Consider the following 12,667-nt stretch of genomic DNA (forward strand, 5'->3'; position numbering starts at 1 on the left):
CATTAGCCGCCTTTAGCTTAGCGGTGGTGATGTGAAGTCATGTGACCGTGCTGTAGTTTCTTTATAGCCCAACATTAGCCACCTTTAGCTTAGCGGTGGTGATGTGAAGTCATGTGACCGCGCTGTAGTTCCTAAATAGCCCAACATTAGCCGCCTTTAGCTTAGCGGTGGTGACGTGAAGTCATGTGACCGCGCTGTAGTTCCTAAATAGCCCAACATTAGCCGCCTTTAGCTTAGCGGTGGTGATGTGAAGTCATGTGACCGTGCTGTAGTTTCTTTATAGCCCAACATTAGCCACCTTTAGCTTAGCGGTGGTGATGTGAAGTCATGTGACCGCGCTGTAGTTCCTTTATAGCCCAACATTAGCCTCCTTTAGCTTAGCGGTGGTGACGTGAAGTCATGTGACCGTGCTGTAGTTTCTTTATAGCCCAACATTAGCCGACTTTAGCTTAGCGGTGGTGACGTGAAGTCATGTGACCGTGCTGTAGTTCCTTTATAGCCCAACATTAGCCACCTTTAGCTTAGCGGTGGTGACGTGAAGTCATGTGACCGTGCTGTAGTTTCTTTATAGCCTTACTCCAGCTTTTCACCTCAAAAATCATGTGATTTGAATCCACTCCAAAATGTTATGGGTTCTTCTTTGTCCCATGCTACACCCTTCTATAAATGTACATGAAAATCAAACCAGTATTTTTTAACTCACTTCCTTGATGGAGCAAAAAAATAAAGTTCTTTAAAAAATTGTGCTTATAAAAACCAGAGATAACAAAGCTTAAAAAACAGAAACGTCCTTTTAAAATATGCAGGAAACTAGCAGAGGAAATCCATATTGTGTTCATATGATGCGTTCGAGGTCCTGGCTGTAGAGGTCGAGCTCCTGGTACAGTATGAAGTGTTTCAGTCTGGGGGGGAAAACGTGCGAGTCCATGACTTCAGGTTTGTTGAGTCTCTTCAGGGTCAGACGCCTCCGGATCTCCAGTCTGCAGAGGTGCCGCAGGGAGCGAGGGCTGTCTGGAGGGCAAGGTAAAAAAGAATGGGTTTTACTTTATTAGTTCATTCTTCCATAAAACACAGAACTGAGAGGATTAAACACAGGAAAGAGACCACACATAAAGGGGCCATATTCAGCTCATGTTCAGGTTCACATGAGTATTCAATGTCTCTTCTGGAACATGTCTCCATGCTTTAATGTTCAGAAAGCTCTTTTTCTCATACTGCCTCTTTTCACCCTCTGTCTGAAACCAGAGCCCCGTCTTCTCTGATTGGTTAGCTGGCTGGCTCTGTTGTGATTGGTCAACCACTTAGCGATGTCCCGCCCCTTGCCTATCACGTACGATGAGTTGGAGTAATAGTAATAATAGAAGCGAAAGAGTTACATGATGATGTTACTATAAGTAAACAAAGGAGTCCGATGGAGGCGTTTCAGGCAGGGGGAGGGGGGGATATGTGGGAGAGGAAATCCCAGGAAACACAGGGATTTTAGCCTTTGCAGACCATTTACATGCACTACAACCTAGAACACATCAACGGAGAGGGAAACCCCCAAAACAATTAAAGGGCCTTGTTTAAAGTGATATTTCTTGTTATTGATGACAGTCTTTATCTCGGGTAAGGTTTTGCACCTTGCCTCCAGCCAGATAATAATCTTGAATGAACTCACTGAGGATGTCGCAGATGTCGGGCCACTCTCTCTGTTTCTTCAGGAGCAGTCTGAGTTTGGAGCAGATCTGGACGCGGTTGACGTAGTCGAGCAGAGTCCGGACCACCGTGCCGGACAGATGCATGACGCAGCAGAGGCTCATGAACTCACAGAACTGCAGAGAGGACGGACAATCACAAGGTCAATAATGTCTTCTCTAGAAGTAAACACTCTTAAAATTATATATAAATGTGCAACTCTTTCCAGTTTTCCCCCCCTTTTTCTAACTTAGCTGATGTCACTTACTGGAATCTTCCCCTCCCAGAAGTTACGTTTCCATACAACAAAACTGCATTATCAATTATGTTTAGAGCAACATTTTCTCTTGGATTATTGGCAAAGTTTTCATTATTCATTCAATATTGTCATTTGGGTTAAAATAGTTACCTTGTTGCGTACTTTAAAGTGGACCTATCATGCTATATTTGAATAATATAGTGTAGGACCATACCTGTATAAGGCATATTTATACTTTTTTTTTTTCAAAATACCAAACAGATCATGCATTTTAGCCATGCCTCATTTTGCTCAATTTGACATTTTTTAGCTCTGTTTTTGCAAGGGCAGATTCAGTGAGAACAGCACCATCTACTGGCCTGGCATATGTACTACAGCGTCTCCAGCGCTTTCGAACGGCAATGGCCGTGGCTGTCTCCTCCTGATTGGTGGAGTTGGCCCAATAGCCGTAGCGCCACCGTCCTGACGTCAGGACAGTGTTCAAATCTGGATCAGTTTTTATCAGATCCGTTGCAGCCCCTTTTTTAGAGATTTGGGTATGGAGGAAAATAGAGAGGGTTGTGTTTTCTGACACTTGGTGAGTTCCCTGGAACACCGGGGACACATATTCATGTAGAAAAGACGTACAAAAGTGCATTTTGCATGATAGGTCCCCTTTAAATTACGTATCTGAAAAGAAGGCTAACCAAATGACGTAAGTAAAATAAGCTACGTAGGTTAATTTTCTAACCTAGCTGATGTCACTTACTGGAATCTTCCCCTCCCCTTCATTGGCTTCACGGAAAGCGTCATCATGGTGGCAGTGAAAGCAGCGCTCCACCTTGTATCCGTTGTTGAGCAGCAGCCTCATCATCACCTCGTCCTTCAGGCAGTACTGCAGCGCTGTGGGAAACACCGTGTCGTTCAGCACCGTGAAGTAACAGTTCACGTCCGCTTTAGCCGCCAGCAGCAGCTTCACGATGTCGTAGCGCCCCGACCTGACCGCCACCAGGAGGCAGCACAGAGGGTCCAGGTCCGTCTTCGCTCCGGCCGCCAGCAGGATTTTAGAGCACTCCACGTCCCCGTTTGAGACGGCGAAGTACAAGGCGCTCCTCCTCATGTCGCTGTAGTTCTCTGAGTTTCTGGCGTTCATGCGGTAGTTCACGTCGAAGCCACAGGCCAGCAGGTGCTTCAGGCAGCGGCTCTGACCTCCCTCTGACGCCGAGTGGACCGGACTCTGACCCGCTGCTTTGATCGCCTTCTTGGTGGTCAGAGGAATCAGCATCTTCAGAGCACTGTGGGGAAAACACAAGCAGTTAAATGTTCTGCTGTGATCAACTCTCACTGGCGTCCACTTGAAGCTGCTTCAGGAGAATGTGATGGAAACTTCTGAAGCAATGGAGACGAGACTCAAAGAGACTCGGAGAGAGCAGGAACTTTGATGGCAAACACTGATGGTTTATTTGGAGCTTCGGCCGGAGAATTCACAAGACATGTGCTGCAGCCACGAGGTGACTCAGCTGCTGCCAAACCAATTCTGAAGATCTCTACCCCAGACCCATGTATTTAGCTAGTTCTGAGAGAAGAATCAACATGCTGCATAACAAGATAAAACCATAACACTTCTATCAGCTGATGCCAACAGGCAGGAACAGGGAGACAAAACACAGCAGTTCAAGGGTGCAGGACTGTACTCAGCGAGGGCAGTACAAACTGATAAACTGGGTCAAAGTTATGGGCCTAGGAAAGTATTTCCCCAACAAAGAAGCTCACTCGAAGTGTCCGTTGAACGCGGCCTTGTGGAGCGGCAGGTGTCCGGTGGTGCTGGGCAGGTTGGGGTCGGCTCCGTTGTCGAGCAGCAGCTGAATGCAGGCGGTGTTTCCTGATCCGGACGCGTCCAGCAGGACACTCTCACCGTTACAGGCCTGAGCGTTCACGCTGCTACCTGCAACAAGAGGAGATTTTACCTTTGTACAAAGAAACACAGTGTCTCCAGAAGTGTAGGGGGGGAAGTTAAGGTCATTTGTACAAGTGTAAACATTGCTGTCGATAACATTCTCACTGCCAACTCGTCAAGTACAGTAGCTTAATCAGTGGCCCTACACTTCAAACTACAGTGCATTTGGTCCTTCTACAATGTCAGTTTGGTGCAGCGGCGGACTGGGACTACAAATCAGCCCGGGACTCTCGATCGGCCCACCTCGGTACCGCCAGTAATGACCGCTAGTAAATTGTCAATGGGGGGGGGGGGCCCACATTGTCCGATCGGCCCACTTCAGTACCGGCCCATCGGGATTCGTCCCGAACGTCCCGATGGCCAGTCCGCCCCTGGTTTGGTGGCATAACGAATGTAGGTTTACTTGCTCAACAATGTTAGGATAAAGCAACTGTAGTACTGGATTAATTCAGTTAAAGATTGTGTTTTCAGCGGAAAAAATAAATAACTTTGAGTAGCATTGGTGTTTGTTAAGAAACTGGTATTAATTCCATTAGATACTGTAAGTCAACTTTGACATCTTTTGGCACCCCTGAGCAAACTCCTTCTTTATTAACATCCGTTCCTTTGGGCGTCCATTAACGACATTAATAAGTTTACATTGTTACATAGTTATCCTAAAGCCTGGTTCTTCTTAACCACATACTAAAGATGCCTTAGTGCGTGGGTATAGGAAACCGTGAGAACTTCCCAATCATCAGTATTTAACAACTTTGGAGTCCTGATCAAAGGTTTTGGCTAATGCTAACAAGTACTAATTTCAATATTCCCATATCTACCCATGTTGAATGAACGGTCTCTAAACCTGCCGTTAAGCTCTTCAGACTGACCACAGTTCAGCAGAATCTCGATGATGTGGTAGTGTGAATGCTCTGCAGCCACGGCGAGCGGCGTCCCCCCCGACACGTCCTTCTGGTTGACCTGGCCTCCGTTCCTCAGCAGCAGCATCAGGATGTCCACGTTTCCCACCTTGGCCGCCTCGTGCATCGCGGTCCATCGCTTCCTGCACACCTGCTCCACCCAGGCGTTGTGAGCCACCAGCAGCTGCATGATCTCCAGAGAGGCGGCCTTCACCGCTGTGAAGGAAGGAACATTTTTATTTCCAAATAACTTAATGCTGTTGATGTATTGTGATTTTAAAAAGGTGTCTATTATCATCTGGCTGGGGACAACAGCTGGAAATTAGCAATGTTGGCTAAAGCTGCCCCATTTCTTTGACAGTCGATCAATGGGGACTGTCCACGACACTACAAACAAATAAGCTAAACTAAATATAGAAATGTGTGTTTTTAAGGTTTAGCAAGACTGGGATTACTTTCTTTATAGCTGAATTTATAAAATTGTTTTAATTGTAACAATGAACCTGATATTGTGTAGTGCAAAAGTTGGGGGACATGCCGAGAATAATCGCCAACTTCCATCGTACGGAGCTTTTTAGCCTCTTTGAACAATTTTTCCAATGTTTTCTGGCACCTTCTTCACATCAACATAGTCGTTACTCTGGCACTACCCTCAGGACAACTTTTTTAATTAACACCATTGGTGGCAAAGATGTTTTCCAATAACAAAGATCCCCAATTGTCCCTCGACTTACCAACCAACAAACCCCAGAGGTCTACTTTTTGTTATTTTCACATATTTATTCTATGTTTTCAATCAATCAACCAATCAACCAATCAACCAGTCAGTTAATTTGCTCCTAATGACTTTATATTATTCTTCTGTGCTTTGATTAACGATTTTCTTTGATTTCCAATGTATCGGGGTCTTGGGGGACGCCAGTCAAGATCACCTAACTGCAGCCTATGCCGTTTTTAATGGTTTTATAATGTGATTATTTTCAGATAACATTATGGATGTTACCCAGCAGCAGCGGGGACTCGTTCTTGGTGTTGGTGTTGTGAGGTGATGCTCCGTTCTCCAGAAGGTTCTTCACGTTCTGCACCAGCCCGGCTGTCACTGCCAGAGTCAGCGCCGTCTCCCCCCCCCCCGCCGTCCTCTCCTCAAGGCTGAGCCCCTGAGCTGTCACTGACACACACACACAAACAGGTCGATGTCGTCAATGGTCAACATGTGCTGGATGAAGATAGGCAGCATCATTTCATAGTTTTATGTCTCCCCTATATTTACATTCAACCCTAATGCGACCTGATGCTTCATCTTCTGTAACAGAGTCGTGCAGTGATGAGGATTTTTGTTGGCTGAACCAGAAATGATCATCCTCCTGACTTCCTTGACAAAACGTGTTGGGAAAATAGTGAACGTCCTCTTCCAACATGAGAGTAACATGATAACAAAGGTATCCCAACTGTAGCTGTGAACATGACAGGATGTATGATTACCTAGAAGAGCATCAGGACTGTTTGAGGCATATGATAGCTATGTGATTAACATGATGATTCAGCCTCTATGGAGATAGACATATGACAAGCATGATCATTTCTGACGTGGAGCTAATCTGAAGTAAACATTGAATACTGCTTTCTATTCCTCCATCTTGTGACTGTGTAACTCCCTCTCTTGGATATCAGCATGTGAAGGACACTGTTCAGGAACTAGTTGATGCTCTGTATGTGATGACTACTTCCATTCTGGAGAGGATCACAAATACATGGATCCTGAGATTGAAGCTCAAGCCGGGGACGAGTGAGATTTTTCAAACAAAACGTCAATACGATTTTGCCATTGGATTTTGGATTATTATAGCAAATAATATCAGTGGCAAACAAACGTTTAGGATACTTACGTACACGTTTTGTTCAGCAGGATAATCTCTACATATTAGCACCACTTATTAGAAAACTATGATCACATGACTTCACGTCAACGTTTAAAAAAAATTATTGATGTCATCTCCTCCCGTTAAATGTGTCAGGAGGTTATATTAAGTCACCCAAGTCTGTCTGGATTGATGTGTCACTTAGCATCTGATTAATTTAGCTGCTAAACAGAACTTGTCCCAGCTTAACTGGGTTATAATAAAATATGTTTCAGAGGAATACAGAGATACAAAGAGGGTGTTTTTGCAAAATAGTAATTAAAGTTAGTCACTTTTCAGACTTGAGACACTCTGAGGCTCTACGGAGCTTCTTCCCCTATTTGTTTGAGTTATTACAGCACATTTACTGCTTGGTTCAGTCTCAGTGTTTCCAGCAAACAATCTCTGATAATCCCGCTGCTGCTCTGCTTCCCCAAAGTGATCAGAAATATGCTTTAAGGAAATTGCTTTTAGATTTCTGATTTTCCAGTTCAGTTGACCATATCATTGACAGCCGAGAAGAAGAATTCAGAGATAGTATTAAAAGGGGGTTATAATGTGAAAAAACACTTCCTTCAGTGCTTGTGCACATATTTGTGGGTATTTGGAGTGCCTACCAACCCACACACTGTGAAATAAGATAACCCAGGCATTCTGTTTTTGTCTAAACATGCAATTCGACAAGCAATTTAGATTTGGCTATATCCCATATTTGGGTTTTTCAGCAGGCGGGCATAAAGAGACAGGAACTAAAAGAGGTGTTTTAGACAGAGAGTACATACAAACAGGTATATTCAGTAAAACAGTAGGAGAAAATGTAGGTTTTTTTTACATTAAGTGTTTCAAAATGTCCTAGAAAGACCTGAAAATACAAGTTTCAATGTGAAAATGACCACAAGTCCCATATAAAATGAAGTTAGGAGCCCCTTTGGCTGTTATAAAAACAAATGGATTAAAAAGGCTCCACTGTCTCATCCTTTTTTTGCTTTTCCCCTTCCTGCCGTGTAGCTTTTTGTGTATGTGCAGAGGCTAAATCCCAAAGACCTCCCCACCCTTTGATATTGAATGAAATGCCCATATACTGAAGAAATGTACCTACATTTTAGGACGGTGTGCAGAACCTCGGGGTCCGGCTGCATCGCGGCTCGATGGACGGGAAGCCAGCCGCGAGCGTCCGACTCTCTGAAGGCACAGGTGTGTCTCAGCATTCCTCTGAGCATCAACACCTCACCTGGTCACCACGGCAACAGCACAGGTAGAATTTGTTAATTGCAAACCCAGTTTATTTAAACCACTCCTGTGTTGCCTTACTGCTTGGTCCCTGACATGGATATAGAGAAGAAAACAAAGCAATTCAAGGAATAACAAAGTGTGAACTCTTGTTTCCAACATGATCCCTGATGTATTAAAAGAACAGTAAAGACAATACAATAAAATAACAAAACACAGTGGTTTAAAAAAGTTCTCTATATACATCCTCCGATAATTCCCACACTCAACGACCGCCTACTCTCAGCCAGCTGTGGTTGTGTTTGCTCTGGTGAACACAGCACTATATCAATAATAGTTATACATGTGTTAATAATATACGTACCACTATACTGGTGTCAAAAAGAAGCCACCATAAGTTCATTGGTCTAGCACTCTGTTACGGGATGTGTATTTTGTAAATTGTGTTCATTTTCTTTTACATTTTTTATCTTCAATATTTTTTAATGCATGCTTCTTGGTAATATTAAGCTGTCTTTGGCTCTTTTCTTGCTGTAACAAATGCACATTCCCCCTCTGTGGGACGAATAAAGGTATTCTGATTCTGATTCTGACTCTGTAATGATTTGCTCGTTAGCTAATAGGAGCTATCGTCACTTCCAGTGAGGGCAGCCGTGTGATTTTAGTCAACATACACGGCCTAAATTCACAGTAGTCTCTCAGGAGACTGTGAGACTACTGTGTACATTTCCTGTTTTCTAATCAACAGATGCTTTTCCACCTTTCCTCTCTCCCTCTCTGTTTATTTATCTCCCTCTCTGTTTATTTATCTCCCTCTCTCAGTTACAGTTATGTTGTCGCCCTGCCAGCCTCCTGATGCCTGGCAGTCCTCCCTACAGCTGCTCGCCCTGTGACCAGCGGACCAAACACAACAGTGTGTAACGCTGGAGGTATCTCCCTGTGTTTCCTTAGAGATGGCAAAATAACACACATCCTTTACTCAAGTAGAAGTACAGATACTCGTGTTTAAAAATACTCTGGTAAAGTAGAAGTACTGACTAAACTTCTTTACTCAAGTCAAAGTAAAGAGGCTTTGAAATGTACTTCAGTAAAAAGTACCCATAACGAGCAGCTGTTTTAAAGAGTACCTGACCTCCCTTTATATTAATAGAACAATAATGTCATTGTTAGCTAATGAATGTTTCCATGCTGAACAACGGCAACATGACAACGTTTTCATTGGTCCCTCTTCTTTAGAGAAGACCAGGAAATGATGGATACACGGATCGTGTTCAAATCAATAGGCACGCAATGACTCTAAATAATAATGATCACGCCACCAAACACACATTCAAACTAAAGGAACCAGCCTGTTTGGGAAATGTAACAAGTAGAAAGTACAGGTATTTGGGTTCAACATGTAAGAAGTAGAAAGTACAGGTATTTGGGTTCAACATGTAAGAAGTAGAAAGTACAGGTATTTGAGTTCAACATGTGAGAAGTAGAAAGTACAGGTATTTGTGTTCAACATGTAAGAAGTAGAAAGTACAGGTATTTGAGTTCAACATGTGAGAAGTAGAAAGTACAGGTATTTGTGTTCAACATGTAAGAAGTAGAAAGTACAGGTATTTGTGTTCAACATGTAAGAAGCAGAAAGTACAGGTATTTGTGTTCTAAATGTAAGAAGTAGAAAGTACAGGTATAATAGGTACAGTAACGAAGTATTTGTACTCCGCTCCTTCCCACCTCCGTGATGCCCTAACCCACCTTGCTCGATGGCAGCCAGGACTCTCAGATTCTCATCCGTCGGTGCTTCTAAACTAACAGTGAGGAGCAGACGATGCAAAGGGAAGTCAGCTGGGTTTGATCAAATTATAATTTGTTATGTATTTTTTGGGACGGATGGTGAAATCTTGATGTGTGTTTCATACCTTGCTGCAGATTTCAGAAAGGCCTCCTGGCAGGAGTCTTGAATACTGAGCTGGAGGATGTAGTCACTAAGCTCCTCTTCACCATATTCTTCATTAGTGTTCATCACTCTGCAGGGAGGAGATAAACATCAAATTCCTCCAGAGGGAACACGGGGATGTCAGCCTCTGCAAACCATTGATGTGCACAAAAAAACTATAAAACACTACAGGAAATGGAAAACCCCCAAAAAGCACACCAGGGCCTCTTTAACATATTTGGTCTAAAACAAGGTGATTCTTTGCCTTATCAGTTTTAATACAATATTCCCTGGTTTTCTGAATGTGTTTTCTAGATCTACATGCAGTGGGATTACTATGTGGAACATATACAAAGCAACACAGCTATCCAAGAAAACAGCCCACCAAATGATTTGCCTTAAAACTATCCAAGACCAAATCATTCCCTTAATAATGATCATGGAACAACAATTTTTGCACAGTGTCAACAACAACAAAAGGGAAAGCTTAATTTGACAGTTCTGCAATTTAATCCAAGGAACTTTCCAGGAAATGCTGTTAAAAATAGAGACAAATGAGACGGTGTTAATTTGATAATCCTCCAATTCATTCATTCAAATAGTTAGCAATAGTGCTAGAGAGCAGTCAGAGCACATCAGGACATGCATGTATCTGACTGTTATACATAGGCAAGCAAAGTATTGAACCTACTGTAATTGAAGAATAAAGTTTCCAATAAAACTGTTGTAAAGAAAATAGCCTTTTTGGCGTTTAGATTTTTACTGTTTACCAAATTATGAATCCCAGTTCTTTCCAAGAGACTCAGAAAATAAAGCTGCGTAAAACAAAGAATTGCGTAGTAGAGGTATATTGTATTTCAAATCAATTGCCGGCACATTTCTGCAGATTGATTCAATCTAATGCTAAATAAAAAACAGCATATTGCAGATCTGCAGGTGTTTTAACAACAATAAGATTCCTTCTGAACAAATCCAAAATAAAAATACTAAATCTGACAAAATCTTGAAACCTGACACCGGCACATTTCTGCACATTCATTTATTCTAACGCTAGATAAAAAAAACACCAACAATGACAGTAAAACATGCGGCAGAGAATGCAGACCAGCAGGTGTTTTAACAATATTAAAAAAGTTCCTTTCTAACAACTTCTTCACACCTCTACTCAACAGAAGCACAATCCTAAATCTGACACAAACATCTGGCTACAAATGTGTTTTAAATCCCAAACCAGCGCTTTTCTGCAGATGAATTCATGCTAACGCTGTCACGATCTGTCTGTGTTTTATTTGTGTCCTGTGTAGATCTGTTTTTTTGGTTTCCTGTTTTAGTTTGAAAAGTGTTCAACCCCTGTCTCTGTGTTCCCTCCTGATTACCTGATTGTGTTCACCTCACCTGTGTTTGTTTGATTAGTCCTGTGTGCATTTAGGTTCTGCTTTTTCTGTTAGTCTTTGTGAGATCCTTGTTGTTGTTGTTGTTGACTGTGTTCACGGGGGAGAGAGTTCTGCTCTGTATGTTACTTGTAGCCTTGAAATAAAGGTATTTTCTGTTAAACCTGCATTTGGGTTCTGCCTGCTTCGCTCAACCCTGACAAACGCTAGATAAAAAAACACAGAAAATGCAAATAAAAATTAATAAAATAATGCAGCTTTCCAGGTTTTTGCAAGATTCCCTGCTTACAAATTCTTCACACCTCAAATTTGTATTAATTTAAAATCCAAAACAAGTACATTTCTGCAGATGAACCCAGCATGTCTCACCTGAGAGGTTTGTTAGCGGCTCTCCCTCGGCTCGCTCTCTAACGACACACGGTCGTTTTATATTTGTGACCTGATGCTTTGAAAACAGCAGGGGGAACACAGTGAGGGTGTGTGTGTGTGTGTGTTCGACACCTGGTGTTAAATATAGCCCGCTGACGAGCGCCATTGTGTGAGCTAATCCGGGACTTTATCGCGTTCGGCGGGAATCCCAAATTCAAGATCCCACAATCCTCCGGGCTTACGCGGCGGACTCCACATCACCATCTATTTTGTTTTGTGGAAGACAGCATCATTCGGGTCTATTTTTTCCTTCGCTGCTTTGTTGAGCATGTGAGATGATGGATGTCTCATGAAATGTCTCTTTCTGAAATTTGCTTTTATGAGGGAACTGTTGTTTTTCTATTTGTGATTTACAATGCTATGGTTTGTTTGTTATCTGGTTGTTTTCATGGTTTTCTTGACTTTAAGTTACATTTCATTTTCAAGTTGTTTCTAATTTGCTTTCCCCTAATTGTATTATTTATAAAATATACATTTACATATTGTGCTTGTTTATAGTTTGTATCTGTGAGTAAAAAGACAATATATGTTTCTGTAGTGGACTCAAAGTATAGAGTACAATAAAATATACTAGAGTAATTGAGTAAACTCTAAGGCAGGGGTGTCCAACTCAAATACACAGTGGGCCAAAATTTAAAAATGGGTACTAGTCGAGGGCCGGACTGGTTCAATGTTTATTGCAGAACTTATTGAAATGAACTTATTGCACATACTAAACCTGGAACTAACAAAGCTTAAATTATTGCCTATAAAAACAACATTAAACATTAAATAATCAGATGCATTCATTTCTTATGGCTCTATCTGCAACTTTTCCAGAGTCATTTCTTATGATTACATTTTCCCACAGGCCAACAACAGCTTCAACAAAACTATTTCCCTCAAAGAACAAACCAAACATGCCCTGTTGTCTCAAGAAAGAAAGTGCAGAAGGAAACATCCATGTAAACTCAGTGTGCTGCTCTGTGATGCTAGTTCAAGCCAGATACTTGGCATCTCATCTTGGGTGCAAGGTCATCAA

General features: G+C 42.3%; 1 protein-coding gene across 1 annotated transcript; it reads right to left on the minus strand.

The window, feature by feature from the left end:
• Positions 1-835: 835 nt before the first annotated feature.
• On the minus strand, positions 836-9,925 carry LOC117472056 (ankyrin repeat and SOCS box protein 15-like). Its single transcript, XM_034117215.1, has 9 exons — positions 9,810-9,925; positions 9,646-9,698; positions 7,769-7,900; positions 5,775-5,939; positions 4,742-4,987; positions 3,689-3,860; positions 2,685-3,210; positions 1,661-1,814; positions 836-1,011 (listed from the first exon to the last, which is right to left on the minus strand). The coding sequence occupies exons 1-9, from the start codon at positions 9,911-9,913 to the stop codon at positions 836-838; spliced, it is 1,728 nt and encodes a 575-aa protein (XP_033973106.1). The 5' UTR covers positions 9,914-9,925.
• Positions 9,926-12,667: the final 2,742 nt, after the last annotated feature.

The sequence above is a fragment of the Trematomus bernacchii genome, unplaced genomic scaffold (assembly GCF_902827165.1).
Source record: "Trematomus bernacchii unplaced genomic scaffold, fTreBer1.1, whole genome shotgun sequence".
NCBI classification, from domain to species: Eukaryota; Metazoa; Chordata; class Actinopteri; order Perciformes; family Nototheniidae; genus Trematomus; species Trematomus bernacchii.